The following is a 16,364-nucleotide window of genomic DNA, read 5'->3' on the forward strand; positions in this document are numbered from 1 at the left end:
GAAGACGTGAGGCACCCTTATCTCTGGTGCACAAGATATGGAGGTTCGTCCCGTTTCTCCATGTGGGTACAATGTACACCTGTGCAGAGTCTTGAAAGCCTAGAGTCCTTTGGGACGGAACTATTCGGTTGTTCATTCTTTCTATGCCCATGGCAGAATGGATGATGAAATATGAGCACCTTTGTTATAATGATAAATGCTTTAACTATAATCACTACTAAATTTTGACCCTATTTCAACGCCCGAAAAGTGTTGCAATAGGACCAAAATAGTTGCAATAGCACAAATAGCAACACTTTTTCTTCGTTGGGAAGCGTTGCAGGCGCTTGCGTGGGTAAAGCTTTGGACAACGCTTTTCTGATTAGCGTTGCAAAATGCGTTTTGGATTTGCAATACCTAGGCGTTGCAACATAAGCTTTTGCTACGGTTGTAGGTGTGGCAACAGCAACTAATGCAATGCCTTAGGTGTTGGTGGACCTTGCAATGGCAACTTGCCCATGTCATAGCAAATGGTGCACTAACAACGACAAGCGTGTGTTGCAAGACAATGTATTGCCACGCATAACGCGTGTGGCGACAAGGATTATGTCACAACACCAAGAAGTGGTGGCAACATGTACAATTGCCACGCTGAAGGTTTGGTTGCTACAAGGTGTAGCCTCTATTGCATCACATAACGAGTGTGGCAACAAGACCTATATGACAACACCAATAAGTGGTGGCAACATGTGCAATTGCCATGTTCGCATGGTCATTGCTATAAGGTGGAACCTCTATTGCATCGCATAACGAGTGTTGCAACAAAATCTTTGTAGCAACTCCAAGTAGTAGCAACATGTGCAATTACCACGCTCGAATTGTCATTACTATAAGGTGCAACCTCTATTGCTAAGCGGATTGTTCATTGCTATAGGATATACCGCCACAGAAAATGTGGTTGCCAACAGACACTTTTGCAATGCTTTTGGTTTGGTGCCACTAAACAATATTACAGCGCTATTAATTAATTAGAAACTCAATAGACATTAACAAACCATTTGAATAAAGCCATTAAATCAAAATAGTAACTTGTTTAATTTGTTCACATCTGGAATTAAATAATTTAAAAATTCAAACTCAGGTTACACACACATTATTGAAACAAAGATATCCAATATATTTGTTCCTAAACCAAAACATCTAAGATGGCTAGACACCACTGCAGCTTCGCTTGGCTTGATTTGGACATCCCATCACTGGTGCGCTCCCCTGAAACTCTACGTTCGTCCTTGGAAAAAAAAAGACATCTCGAACATGATCAAGAATTTCCTTGTTGTGCAATGCAATAAAAATATGAGAGAAGTTTCTTGTACACATGGAACTAAGTTTCTGTAACTCCAAAGCCAACCAAACCAAGCAACAAGTTATATGAGCAATTATAGGATAAACTGAATGAAGCGAGCTAGTTCAATGCATTTGTTGGGCACTAGCTCGTTCAATCAGCACAATCTATCAACAATGGACATGGAAAAAACTCGTTCAGTGAGTTCACTAAAACTGGAGTTTAACTACTGCAAAGTCTTGTATTCACATTTTAGAAGGCACCATATGCAAAGTTGCAGACAGAACTTTTCAAAGGCACTCCTAGGTTCAAAGCTCAACCACCACAATACAGCAATCACTACACCACAACACTGCTTCCCCGTCAGACATCTGACGCTAAAAATTATATTTGGCGATGGATGATCTGACGCTAAAGATAACTCAGAGACCATCTGACGCTAAATCCTCATTTAGCGATTTAGTGTCTGTCGCTATAGGTATTCATATTTAGCGTTGAACCGTCTATCGCTAAAGCCAAGTGTATCGTCAATCTGTCTGTCGCTAAAAAAATGGGCCCCACGCTGACCTCGCGTGCCCCACAATATGGATCAAGACAAATAGCCCATCACGGCCCACACTCATAGCCGCAACAAGCCTCCCCATTTCCTCCCCCTCCCCTTCCACCCGCAGCTCCCCGCGCCTAGAAGGGGAACCCAGCCGCCGCCGCCGCGCAGCACGCCGCCCATGGCCTCCTCGTCGGAGAACACGGGCGCGCCGCTGGAGGAGGAGCAGCCCCAGGCCCCACCGACACCAAACCCGAGGCCTACCGAGGCGGCGGCGCCTGGCGAGGCGGAGGAGGAGCCGCAAACCCTAGAGCGGGCGTAGGAGCTCTTCGACAGGGGCGCCAAGGCCATCGAGGATGAGGACTTCGTCGAAGCTGTAGACTGCCTCAGCCAAGTGCTCGAGATCAGGTTAGGGTTTCCTTTCCCGCTCCGATTTCCCCTCCACTTCTGCGACATGTAGCTGTGAAGCGACTCCGCGTGTTGGCGTATTTTGGAGCAATTGGCGGTTGGTACAATGCGTTTCTGTCCGGATTTGCTGGTTTTCGCATCAGCGCTTGGGTGTCCGGATTTGCTGGTCTTCGGAGAAAGCTGACGCTGAAGAAGGTATATGCTTACCACGTACATCTAAGCAAAGTCCACTGAATCGCACTTTAATTCTGTGTCTCTTTTTGATCTATACTTGTATATTGAATGCTAAGTATGGAGTGTTACAACTCATGTTTTTCATTGCAATCAGCATTCAGTTGGTTCAGCAAAGTGGTTTGTTTTTCTTGAACAATTTTTGCGTTGTCTTTAGTAGGTGAGTTAGGTGATAACTGATAACTAGAAAATCCTTCGAATGCTCATGCATTTTAAATAGGTCTGATTTTAGATATTTTATTCTAGATTTGTTATTAAATGTCTTCTGTACATGAAGAGATGCTAGGTTAATCAGATATGTATCTTCGGTGCACTTGTGTCATTTGATTCTCATGCAACTAGCTGTGTAATCATTTTGGTTGCAGACACAATTCTACTAATAAAGGAGCAACTAGTAGGTTAATGTGACAGTAATATAACTTTGCTACTTCAGCCAACAAGTTTTATAGTTTAATGTGACAGTAATATAACTTCCAGATGGAGAATGTTCCTATATACTATTGGCCAGCCTTTTTTATTTCATTTATGATACTGAGCATAGTTATCGACCCATACAGTTCGTGATCATAAAGTAACCATGATATCAGATCTGCCTTGTTTCATCGTCGGTTCTTGTTGAAGGTCATTACACTGAGTGAGGACAACAGGCCGGATTCTTGATGAGGAGAACAAAAGGCTGTTGTGTTTACTGGAGGAAGAGCGACGACGCCTGTCTGAAAGAAAGAAATCTTCCTGTACATCCACCACGTAAATTGGTAAACTTTGTTGTGTGCTAAGATGAATGATTTTGTTGCAAATACATGCAAGTAGTCTAGCTTGAAGGATGGCAGCTTAGATGACTGGGCTCTTGATTCCGATACTGCAGATTAGACATTTCATTTGAAAACACTGAACAAACATGGTTATCTTATATAATGCTAGGAACCAGCAAATAACATTTAACTCACTGCTGTAATACTACAGAAGTGATGATTTCATCTTGTTCCATCCTGACATATACTGGTGCAAAGATTATCCAAAATGCTCGATTACTTGTGGAAAAAATTGGAAGGCCACTGGAACTGGATACAGACGGCATTTGGTGTGTTTTGCCTGGCTCATTTCCAGAAAACTTTGCTTTCAAGACAAAGTGAGTAAACTACAGCAATTAAAAGTAATTTTCAAACTAGCTGTTTTGTTTTATTATTATGAAACTCTCCTATAGCTGCTCTCACTAATTCAAGGCTGGATCATCTATCCTAGACATTTCTGTTGAAATGATTGCCTGAGTTGGGTCTTGAGTGTAGTATTTGCTGGATTGCTTTTAATCCTTGTGGTTTCTAGCTTTTCAGTATGTGCTACTACTTGTGATTTGATCAAGGAGTTTGAGCATTGAAGTTACCGGGAAGCTAATTAAATAAACGTAAAATCAGCATAATTCCAGAAGTAGTCACGGCTGCGGTGATGGAGGCGAAGGTGAAACAGCGGGTTCTGGCAGAGCCGATGTGGTGGAATCGAAGCTCCAAGGTTTGCGTGCCATCTGTTCGACGCATGTCCAGCGGCCTGTGGATGCTTATGCGATGAACGAATTGGACGCCCTATTGTTCTGCAGAGTGGACCGCGCTTTACACCGCCCAGCTGACTCAGAAGGCTAAGAAGTACCATGATGGCTTGGTGAGGCTTGTGCAAATTGGTCCTCAAGTGAAGCAGGTAAGAAGCACTACACCTTTGATGGTTGTTTCCGTGCATGTTCTGAAGATTGGAGATGATGCAGTTTATGTTGCTGATTAGTAATGCTAGGTTGTTTCAATAGTCCTGCAATCATCAGTTTACTAAAGTGTCATGTTATGTTCCCTGAACTGAATGCTCAGATTGTTTTGCTCGATGAAGATGCCCAAGTACTGTGCAGCAGGCATCTCAAGTCAGGGGAATCCGTTGAAACTGGGAAGAAATGCCATTTTCCTAATTATCTGGTAGATATTTGTGAGGCCAAAAATCAGAATAAAGGTAACTTCATAAATGCTCTAGTATAGTCACGAAGCTTTTAATTAGTCCGTGGGCCTGCACCTCATGAGACTTCCTAGTTTCATTTTCTCAATTACAGAATGATGTATAGCAAGCATTTTCTTTTCCTTTCTAACTCACTGAATGGGTGCTACTGTGGCTTGATTGGTATGCCGTATGTACATGCAGAGCATACCTCAGAGGAATCTATGGTGCACACAAAACCAATGAATGGGAAGAGTACAAGTAACAAGATGGGAATGGGTGCATTGAGTAAATCTCAGAAATTTATTAGTCCACACAAATTTCATGGTACTTAGCTATATTCCACATCTTCCTTCTCAGTGCCATGAGAATCTTGTTTTTTCTCTGTAATGTGTAGATCTTGAGAACACTGACTCAGAAGTCACTGCTAGCTCTGGCAAGCCAGAGACTGACAATGCTGAAGCAGTGTCTGCTGACCAACCAGGGAGCCTTATCGAAGCAGATTCAGATTTCAAAGGTCTGTGTGTTAACACTACATGAGATATTTGTATTTTGTAGTATAATGAATTTTGAGGCTTATATAGTTTTATATACGAAATGTGCACCCTTTGTAGAATGGAATGCCTTGTATACCACCCAACTAACTCAAAAGGCAAAGAAATACCATGATGGCATCATAAGGCTCCTGCAAAGTGGCTCACACGCAAGGCAGGTAAGGAACTGGTGTCCAATACTTTATTTTCTAAGTAGGTGTCCAACAATTCTATAGGAGGATGCTATTGCCTGTTAGATTATCTAATGAAACGTTGGCTTGCTGTGGACCTATGTGAGTGACAAATCTTACCGTTGTATTAAATTTCTGTTTAGATTGTTTTGTTGGATGAATATGGTGAAGAGCTTGGCAGCAGATACCTCAAGTCAGTTGAATCTGATGAAAGTGAGAAGAGATTCCAGATGCCTAACTATCTTATTGATGTCTGTGAGTTTAGAAATCAGAAGAATGGTTAGTTACTTAGTTATATTCCCACCCAAGCATTCTCCTGTTCCCAATGTGTAGATACAAGATGCTGCACTTGTGCAAATAGGTAGCCTAAGCACCTCTTTTTATGAATTGCACATACTTTCTTCACGTGTAGAGCCTAGACACTCTTCGAAGGAGGCTTTGAGTCAGACAGGACTGAGAAATGAAGAGAATACAAGTGACAAACTGAGTGGAAAAAGTAAATCACCAAAGTTTGTTAGTCCATTTAAGTGCCAAGGTACTTGTTTGCAAAGTTCTGCAACAAATAATTTGCTTGCTGTATTATAGGATTCATTTGTCTTCGAAATCTGCAGATCTTCGGAAGAGTCACTGGGAAAGCACTACAAGCTCCAAAAGGCCACAGATTGGCCCAACTTCCAGTAACTTCGATGCTCCACCAAATTTCAATGGTACAAGAGCTTAACATTAAGCCCCATTAGTTCTATTTCCTGCCTCCCATAGAGCTTAATATATAGTTCAACTACAATCCGTTTTTGGTACTTTCAGATCCTTGGAGTAAATCAGACTACAATGTCAATAGAAGGGCTGACTGTAGTGAATCAGCATTTGGTATCATGGATGATCCTGATGCTGATGGGCTGCAATTGCATATTTTTCAGTGAGAAAAAAGCTTCCTGGAAACTTGAGATAGGAGCTCTGTTAGGAGCTGGTGACATGCATCTAAAATGGAGTGATTCCTACTTTTGTAATAATACATCATACTGAAGCATAGTAACTTTATCTGATCATAGATCTATGTTTCAGGTTCATGAATGAATCTATTTGTATGAGAAATCTGCACAATGATGTTACTTTTGTATTAATTTGCAACCAAATGGCCTTTTATTTTTTTTAAATGCATTTAAATGATCTTGTCAAACCATTTGTCGCTAAAAATATTTGTAACTTCAAATTGTCTGTCGCTATAGAGTACTGGCAGGCTATCTATCGCTAAAGAGTAGCAGCAGACTATCTGTCGCTAAAAAAATTCAGGGCAACGGACTGTCTGACGCTAAAAGTATTGTCTGATGCTAAAGATTTTTAGCGACAGGACTTACAGCGTCTGTAGAAGTCTGTCACTATAACTTTTTAGCGTCAGACTGTCTGTCGCTGTAGCCGCTTTTAGCGTCAGACCGTCCATCACTAATCTTGGTGTTGTGGTGTAGTGAATGCCCAGTCTATATGTCTCACTTGTACCATTGCATGACTATTTTTACAAGAAATCAACCCGCTTGACAAAGTATGCTAGCTTACATTGTGAAACTTGAATAAGATTGTAATACCATTGCTGTAACATGGATTGCTGAAACAAACCGTTTGTTTTAGCAAAGGAAGGAATTTTACCTTACATGTGTCGATGGGACTAGCAGCTGCAATTTTCACCACCTTACTACCTGTTGTTGCTAATCTTGCCACTGGACAGCTGCTAGCTACTGTTGTCCTGAAAAATAGAGAAGTCAAGCTCGGGCTATTGCTGCTGGAAATTGATAGATATGCCAGCATATAGTGTTTTTTTCCTTGTATGGTGACACAGCTGGTTCAGATGTGCTACTTCAGCTCACAGAAATTGATAGATATGCAAGATTGTATGCAATCCACCATTTTAGATATCCATATGTAACATCTAATTAATCAGGTCAGGAAATGTAAGTGATAGAGCAAGTGGACTTGTGCAGCAAAAATTTAAGGCATATAGCAATGTGTGGCTACACTAAACAACAAAAAAAGGCATATTTCACTCCACCGGAATATAAAAGTCAAGTACTAGGTCACCACTAATTGTCAATACTGGACTGCTCTCACAACTAGTCAACTACAAGCATTTTACTAACTCCACAGTTCAATAAAATGTAAAAAAAAAATCAGTCCCTGGCTTTGCAATGGCCTATCCTCATATTTTCAAATTTTTACTGAGGCACAGTACAGTGGCGGGCCCAGGATTTTAAATCAGGGTAGTCCTAGTAAAAAAAAATTCATGTGCAATACGATAAAATCCAAAAAAAAAACTTCAGTAAAATGGCTATAGATTAATCAAATTGCGATAATACATTTAAAAAGTTCGAAACTTACTTAAATATGTTCAAAACTTGCACAAATAAATCATACATAGATAAGATAAGGCCTTACATAAATAAGAGACTACAATAGTAGTTCTAGTTGAAGGCTTTTGCTGTGCGCTTTCTCATCGCCGAGCAGTGGCACGATGATCTGCCAACTGATGTAACAAACCTCGTTGCCGCTGCCACTGTGAGCGCTGCAGTCTAAATTAATGGATGTGATTTCACCTGAAAACGAAAAAAAAACGATAGCAGTTTATTAATTTCTAATAAACCAATTGATATTGCTAAATATTTTTCTAGTCTAATATCAGCCGTCAGATCCTTATCAGTTATCACTCTGGTTCCTCCTCCTTCCCCAATCCGTCCCTGCTCGTTCGCTCGCGGCTCGCCCAACGCCTCCAAAGTCCAAACAGGCAAACACCATCTGCTCGCGCGCTCCTCCACCGGCGCCCGCCCCACTGCCTGCGACCCTGCGCCAGCCTCGGCGCATCTCGCGGCGGCATGGTTGACTGCCGCGGCTTCTTCTGCCGCCCCCTCGCGTCGCTGCCGCTCAATACACGCCCTGCGCTGCTGGAAGTTGGTTGAACCAGGGACGCGCTCCCTTCGCCGTTTGTTTCAGCCGCACCCGCCACCGGTGGAGCTCCCTTCCTGGTGAGTTTGCCTCGTACGCTCGTGACGGCTGGGGTGGGCCGGGGGTCGGGAACCGGAAGGAAGACGGCCGTCTCGTCGCGCACGCGTCGGGAGAGAAGGGAGACGCCGAGACGGCTGCGGGCTCGCGGTTGAGAGTGCGCAGATTGGGAGAGATGACGAATGAGCCAAATTCTCGTGGGCTGGGCAGAGTACTAAAAACATTTTGGGCCAAATTCCAGGGTAGTCCCGGGCCTACCTGGACTACCCGCTGGGCCCGCCCCTGGCACAGTATCTCTGAAATGTGCAGAACTTCTAATTAATATTTCAAGAACACCAACTTTCAGAAATATAAAGTCAATAATGAGCAGTGTATACTAATCAGGAATAGTTCATTTAAACTTTCAAACATTCATGCTAATTTGGGCCACTTCAGACAGGTACAGAATGGTAATCGCTAATTGATCACTCTCTCGAATTCAGATCCTAACTTAAATAGATCAACTATATGTACATTCTGATGAGAAAGTGGCTGCATATCGTGAAACATGACCTGTTGAGTCTACTAAATACACTGTAAAAATCATAGGAGTTACTAATAATTAGCAGCAATGACACCAAAACTATAATTGAAGGAATAACAATTTATTAGAAAGCAATTCAGCTAATTCATTAATAAACTACAACTACTTCTAGTTGGCAGCAATGGAGTAACAACTAGTTCTACCTGGATATGTTGTTCCTGCTGTAGCAGCAGTAGGCCTTCCTCTGTAGAGGTTCACTCAGCACCTAGTAAGCCTCTCCAAGATCCTGGGAATCATGTACTTAGTGTAAAACCTCACTACAGTACAATGGAACAAAGGAAGGGCAATCAAAGAAAGCATGTAACTTAGATGGGCAGTCAGCTTCTGTATCAAGAGTATTTGTACTTTGATCCAAACATAAACTAAGTAGAAATATCACACCTTAGTTCCACATTACTGTCTAACATGTCAGCTTCTTTCAAGACGAGTACATGACTTTGAAAAACCAATAATGGCAAGGTGCCATGGATTTCAGAATGCTCACATCGCCAGAAAGAAAACTGATGATGGAATGCTTATGTATCCATACTGCTTATCCAGCAAATTTACTAACACATCAACTAGTGCAGCAGGTGTTATCATTACCCAATAAACAGAACAAACACACACGGGTCTGAATAGGTATGTGGCTGCAATAAAACACTAGCTAGCAACACCTGCATTAAGGTTTCAAAGTGTTCTAGACAGTACATGTGCTTGCAATGGTTCAAACACAGTGGATGCCTGTAACACAAGCTAGAAACATCAGTTTTTTTATTGAAGTACTATTTTCCAACCAAAATCTGTAGTCATCTATATCGAATTGACCAAAATAGAGAAATTGATGCTAGCTAACATCACTGCAGGTTGGCACCAACATTGTTTTGGAGACAAGAGAAAACACAGTTGCTGCAGCAGCTGCTTTAAGCTCAAGTGAACGTCCCCGATCATTGTTATGCTATGCCAATCCCACTACTAGGCTACAAACTACAATCCAAAACATTGCTTCTCAGTTGTCCAACTTAATAAAAAGCTGGAGAGACCTCAACAAACTAGCTACATCTTTATCGGGTACCTCAACAAACTGACAAAGCATGTTCCTGCGTGTGGTTACTAGAAAATTTTCAGAGCCCTGCCACAGCCTCTAGTAGTTACCGGAAATGTAACTAAATAATAACACAGCTCTTCCTAGCTAGTGATGTGTTTGTACTTGCAACAACTAGATCCTGAACAGCTGCAACGAAAAGACAGGGAACGATATCGAACTCACAAGCTAGAAGGTGAAGAGCCACACAGGGGTGTTGGACAGAACAAATACCAGCTACCATTGGAGGTGCTCCTCGACGTTAAGTCTACCAGTTCCGCTGCTTGTTCCTACCGCCGTCGCCCCTGGCTTCTGGATCCCACAGCCCGCTCACGTTGAGGCACATGACTTGGAACAATCCTTGCAAATGAGGGGGGGGGGGGGGGTCGATGAGAAGACAGAAAAAACTCCAGGAAAATCTCAGATCTGAGACGTGGTGTAGTCACTTCCATATCTCACCTCAGGCCTATACAACGCTGCCGAAGCACGAACCTGAGATGCATGCTAGGGTGAGTGTGCTTGGGGTCCCATTAAGGCCCTAGGTCGGAGGCCCCTTGAGTGAGGTAGTGCGCACGGCAGATCCATGCAGGAGAGCATGCGGAGGCAGCGGCGGTGGTGGGGCGGGGTCGGCGCTGAGGTGGGAGCGGAGGCAAAGCTCGGGGAGGGACGCGCCGCCACTACTCTAGATGATGGCTCTCGGTGACGGGATCTGAGAGAGATGAAAGAGAGGGTAGGGTTTTGCGTCGTTTATAAGACATTAGCGAAGATTTCGGTTGTTCGATCAACAATCAGATGGCTGGCTGTGAACGATTGGGCCGGGATGGACCGTAATATTTGACAGGCTGGTCTCAGTAAAAGATTTTCTCTGTTGTTTTATTTTTATTTTTCACATTATTAAGAAATATTTTTATAAACTAAAGTGCAAATCATAATAAATATTCGTCTACATGAGTTTGGAAAGTAACTTCAACTTGAGCCCACTAGTGAACAATAAAAAATGTATATTATCGTTTTATTAAAATCATTTAAAATGTTCATCGAAATATTATACACCAAAGACACGTTGTCATGCAAGTTTGGTCAGAACCAAGTCTAGATATTACAAAAATGTGCAGTAGATATTCTAAAAAAAATGCAGTGCATTTGCAACTCGAAAGTCAAATGACTATGAATAGATCACTCGTGCTCTTGTTCTTGAAAATAAAATGCTCTAAAGAACAATGAAATACACTAAAATCATTTAATTTTGGACTGTCCAGGTGAGTTCTTCCAAACATTTGATTTTTCTCTTTTTTGTGATGCATCTCTAATATAGCTACAAATAACCTAGGAGCCGGCTCCATGGAATGGCGCATCCACCTTATGAAGCATGTATATTACGCCTATGTCAAAAAAGACTTAAATTTTTTTTCAAGCATATAGACCCAAAGTACGGCCTCACACAAAATCTTAGATTTTTCTGATCAATTTCGGTGACTATTGTATTTATTTTGTTCTAAATAAAATGGAGAAATGAGTTTGGGTTACCTCTTCAAAATAATATATTTTCCATCCAGCCCTACCAAACTAGGTTCACTGGGCCATATGAGACCCAACATAAAAATTTGATACGTTTTGGATTTCGGAGCTAGCCTAGGTTCAACCTCCAATTACTTTGTACACCGTCACACAGAAATTCATTTAAACTGTAGAAAATAGGAAATCACTTCCGAAAAATCTGAAACTTAACGTTTCCCTAACTTGTGGCATGTACAAGCTTGAGAAAACAGTTTAAGGCCCATACGGCGCAATTTTTTTTTATTTCTCACTTCGGAGGCTCCTAGGCTGGTTCTGGTCTGCTCCCTGTGTGTGTAGAAATCTTCTTCTTTTTAGAGAAAAATTCTGAAAACCGTATAGAAAACACTTCTAAGCTCTTAAAAAATTTCCAAAAACTAATCTAAGCATACAGAAAAATGCATTGGAACACACTTTCATTAATTTGTAAAAAGTTATAAAACCATACTAATTGTACAGAGTTGCAGACTATTATAATGAGTTATTTCACCAATTTTCAGTTAATTTCACTAAAAGTTTTAGGTGTGAACGCAAGATTATCAATTTAGGGGTCCACCTTTGATATGGAGCCCATGCGTATATATCCGAGATCGTTTGAAAAATTCGAATTTCAAATGTGAGAATTCCAACGTAATTTTCGTTGGATAGACGATTTCATACGAAAAAATTGTCAACTACAATGTTGCATGACTTTTCAATATGTACAACTTTTGTTTTGGTCCCTTCCCTATCCATGATCCTTAACTGTAACTATACACTCACTTATGACTATAGTGTATAGAGCATATGGATTCCTTTGATATTAACTTCCATACAATCTTGTGAAACAAATATTTTAGCATCAAAACAACTTTAAATAAAAAAATATGTACAAAGTTGCATAACTTTTTGATATCTACAACTTTTGTTTTGTTTGTTTCTTTATCCGATATCTTTTTCTACCACTACACACTTATGACTTTAGACCATATGGACTCCTTTGGTATTAGCTCTATAAAATCTTATGATACATACCATTTAAGGATTTATTAAACTTTCATGCAAAAATCATGTTAGCTACTAATCACCTTGAATAATCATGTACGACGAACGACTTGTCCACTACTTGGGTGGTAGAAAACAAGCCATATTAAAAAGAACCAATAACAAAATTTAATATGGAAATGAATATCATCAGTGGACAGACCATGATTTTAGAAAACATTAAAAAAAGAATCATCTCATTTTGATCTCTTATGAGGAAGAAATACTAGTTAATTTTTTTTATTTCTAGATTAAAAAGGAAATATTTACTATTTACATGTTCTTCAATTTCTGATATTATTTATTTTTTGTACTAAAATTTTAAATACTTTTGAGTATATTGTCTAAGATCTTAGGACTTAATGAAACCGGATCACTAGTTCACAATTAGGACACGCTTTTTGTACTCTACTAGTGTTACTAATTAGTTTTTTACTTTTAACAAATGTCAATTATTCTTAATTCATTAGGTCCTCTGCTCACTTAGGAACTAGGAAATTCCAAAGTGACTATTGTTGTGTGGTGACTCAAATTTTCAGCTCCCAATGACGCCTGGCGGCCTCTCGCGCCCCCGCCTCCCGCCATGGCGCCACGCCGCGGGTGAAAAATCCACCGCATGCGCGCAAACTCCAGCGTGCCTTATCCTTGCCTCAGTCTTCCCTCAGATTTAGCGTTCCCCATTCTCCTCCAAATTTTCCCATACCTCCCTCGCACCACACCATCCCTAGCCTTACCTGCGCAACGGCGGCGGCGCGAAGTGGACCTTCGCCGCTGCAGTGCGATGGCGGATAGAGGCCTGTCTCCCTGCTGCAGCACTCTCTACTTAGTGCTCCTAAGATCCGCTCCCACTACGGGCGCTCCATCACTGGCGGCGCCGCGTCTCCTCCCCTTCTGCATCAACGGGTGCTGCGTCTGCTGCTGGGCCGGTGCGGCGGCTGACGTAGAGGATTCGTAGATTACTCTGCAAGCCGGTGAGCCCCTCACCTCCACTCTCGCTCGTGTGGCTGGCATCGTTAGAGGTCACCTCTCTCCCTTCTCTGTGCGTAAGAGGTGCGGCAGCGTGGGGTAGAGTGGCCCGTCCTCAATCCGTGCGAGGTGTGGTTTCGAGACGCCGCCGCCGAGTTCGGTACTGTCCTGCGGCCAATCGGATCCGCCTTCAACAAGTGAACTCGACAGATAAGCATCTCATGTTTTTTGTCTGTCGATCTGTCGTCTGGTTCGATCCGACTGTTCTTCCTGTATGTCTCGTTAACTATTTTGCGCTTCGTGTAATCTTTTGCTAGAGTTATCGGCGGCCATGATTAATCTGCCAAAATGCTAATCTGAGGCCAAACATATATCCCCACATTTTTAATTTGAACAATTTCCAGCTACAGATAATCAAATTGTTCCTTTCCATGATGCTACAGATACTACCACATTGCTTTGTCGATGATTAACTACTGCAGTTTACTAATAAATATGAAAGAAATTCAGCCAAGTTGGTATTACATGACCAATCAGATTACCAGGATATAGTTCTCAAGGACAACAGTATATATTTATATGAGAAACTGTCCACCTATTGCTTGCTAGGTATTGATTGTCAGTACTACCATGGACATTGCCCTCCTTTTCTAATTGGTCAGCACCATAGAAGAACATTTTTTAGTTAATGGCTTATTTCTGTTAATTACAGATATGTTCTTCGTTCTAGCACTGTGTTTTGGAGTTCAAACTGAGGAACTTATTCCTTTCGGTATTCATTGTTACCTTGAGTATATGATCACATTGTTTACTAAACTGCAGACCTCTGCATGGGTGGTTCAACTTTTTCCTTTTCTTCTACCTTTTTCATCATATGCAGTTTCTTTCATAAATTAGTTAACAGAAATTTGGAATTGTACATTGAGTTAATGATCAAATCCACCTTTTTCACTATGTTGTTTGATCCAGATTGTCTACCAAGTTTTGTGCTATCTTAGGACTTGTGAGCATTTTTAAATGTTTAGCTAATACCATGTCAGTTCAGTGCATCAGGTGCTTCAAAGTTAGCATTGTTACTGTACCATTAAATACTTCTAGATTGCCCAAACATTTGTGGTTTGTAACTGATGATAGATTTCTCCATTTTATTTCTTTCCAAATTTAGTTTTTGTATTCTCCACTGATTCAGTTTTTTTCATACCGGAAAATCCTGATTCATCATCTATGATTGAGTTTTAGAAAACAAAAAAAAAGGATTTATCATATACCTCTTTAACTCTGAGATTTTTTCCATGTGTTCATCGTAAATCTTAATATACTCTCCTTAGCATAAGAAAAACATATGAACTTTAAACATATTCATCTGATTTTCCCTCCTAAGTGGGCGGTACTTCATTTCCATTCGAGCTTACCATTTCGTTCTCACCATGCTTAAAAGTTTATGTGCTTTAGCCAAAGGAAAGATGCAGATATAATCTCATTCATAATATTCCAGCCATAATAAGTTGAAATGTATTTCTCCCTGCTCTCTCTTTGATACACTATAGGAATTATAGGATTCTCTCTCCAAAGTGGAAATTGTTTTACTGATCTATGTTTTTTCTTCTACTTTTTATGTTTTTATTTGCTTTATTACTTTACCTCAATAAGATTTTTCTGATTCCACTTTTGTATTAGTATAGACTACGCCTATACTGACTGTTGTTCCTAGTGCCCTGCCCTCTACCTAGGTAGGCTCAAGCACCTGCTTGATTAGGACACCAATTCAGTCCATCTGAGTGAAAGTGAGCACCTGATTATTTGATATTGGTTACCATTGTTGGGTCCATCATGCATAACATCCACTGTTTTCAGTGACAGAGTTTGGGATTATCAGTGACAGAGTTTGGGATTCCAATTCCCAGGATGCTTGGCATTACACCTGGGGATCCTCTTTTTCCACAAAGAAGGCATATTCTCATCTCCAAGGAACCTTGGAAGCATCCCCTCTTTTCAATTGGATTTGGAAATCAGGCAACCTTGGCAAACACAATTTTTTTGCTTCGCTACTGATTAAGGATAGGCTCAGCACCAGAAACATCTTGAGAAGGAAAAATATGTATCTTGATGACTACAGCTGTGTTCTTTGCCAAAATGGCCCTGAGGAAACATGCTTTCATCTTTTTTTCGACTGCCCTTTCAGCATCGATTGCTGGAATTCTATCAATATTCACTGGAACTTCAACCTTTAGCCCCTGGACATGATCATCCAAGCAAGAACAGACTTCAACAGTCACATCTTCAGAGAAATTTTTATTGCTGCTTGTTGGGTTATTTGGAAAGCGAGAAATGGAATCATCTTTGATAACCAAGCTGCCTCACTGCTGGAATGGAGAATTGCTCTCAAGGAAGAACTTGGCCAGATTTGCATCAAAGCCAAGAAGAGCATCTCTGACCCTTTATTTGTGCGGAGAGAGAATCACTTGTAATAATTTCCCTTTTTTTTGTTTTTGGGCTTTGACAGCCTTGTACCTTTACCTTGTACAGCTATTCTTTCATTTAATGAGAATACAAAAAAATAGGTAGGGATCTTCCCTGCCGTTTCCGTCAAAAACATCCACTGTTTTTGAGCATCATTTAAGTAAATTGTCTGGGCTCCATGCAGCTTCACTGCCATTTTTGGGATGATACCTATAGTTTAGGTATGTTTTCTTAATTGCCATTACTTGATTATTGTTTGGTTCAGTCATGTGCTAACAAAGAATATGAGTAAGGATACATGATGACAGTACAAAAAGGAAGATTCAACTTCCTTTCCTGCAGACAGGAAAGGTAGATCCTTTCACCTCAAATTTTTCTTTGATCTCTAATATGTGTGCTTATCTGTTTTAGTTGATCTTGTGCTTCAGTGGTTAGTGAACAACCATGGTTCATATGCTTTGGCGAACCCTTCTGGGATTGCTAGGCTACAAGGTGCGAATCTGTCTTTTGCCTGGAACATAGAATTGTTGTACA

General features: G+C 41.0%; 1 protein-coding gene and 1 long non-coding RNA gene across 2 annotated transcripts; both read left to right on the forward strand.

The window, feature by feature from the left end:
* The first annotated feature begins 3,472 nt into the window (after positions 1–3,472).
* Positions 3,473–6,116, forward strand: LOC136503463 (uncharacterized). The gene is made up of 11 exons (XM_066498536.1): positions 3,473–3,633; positions 3,928–4,010; positions 4,096–4,193; positions 4,355–4,490; positions 4,677–4,799; positions 4,870–4,989; positions 5,087–5,184; positions 5,340–5,475; positions 5,609–5,731; positions 5,808–5,903; positions 6,001–6,116. Exons 1-11 carry the CDS (start codon positions 3,473–3,475, stop codon positions 6,114–6,116), a joined length of 1,290 nt encoding a protein of 429 aa, XP_066354633.1.
* Positions 6,117–13,118: 7,002 nt separating this feature from the next.
* On the forward strand, positions 13,119–15,948 carry LOC136504937 (uncharacterized). The gene is made up of 3 exons (XR_010771015.1): positions 13,119–13,375; positions 13,453–15,154; positions 15,225–15,948. It is a non-coding gene; the product is annotated as an uncharacterized lncRNA (long non-coding RNA).
* Positions 15,949–16,364: the final 416 nt, after the last annotated feature.

This window comes from Miscanthus floridulus, chromosome 14 (genome assembly GCF_019320115.1).
Source record: "Miscanthus floridulus cultivar M001 chromosome 14, ASM1932011v1, whole genome shotgun sequence".
NCBI lineage: Eukaryota > Viridiplantae > Streptophyta > Magnoliopsida > Poales > Poaceae > Miscanthus > Miscanthus floridulus.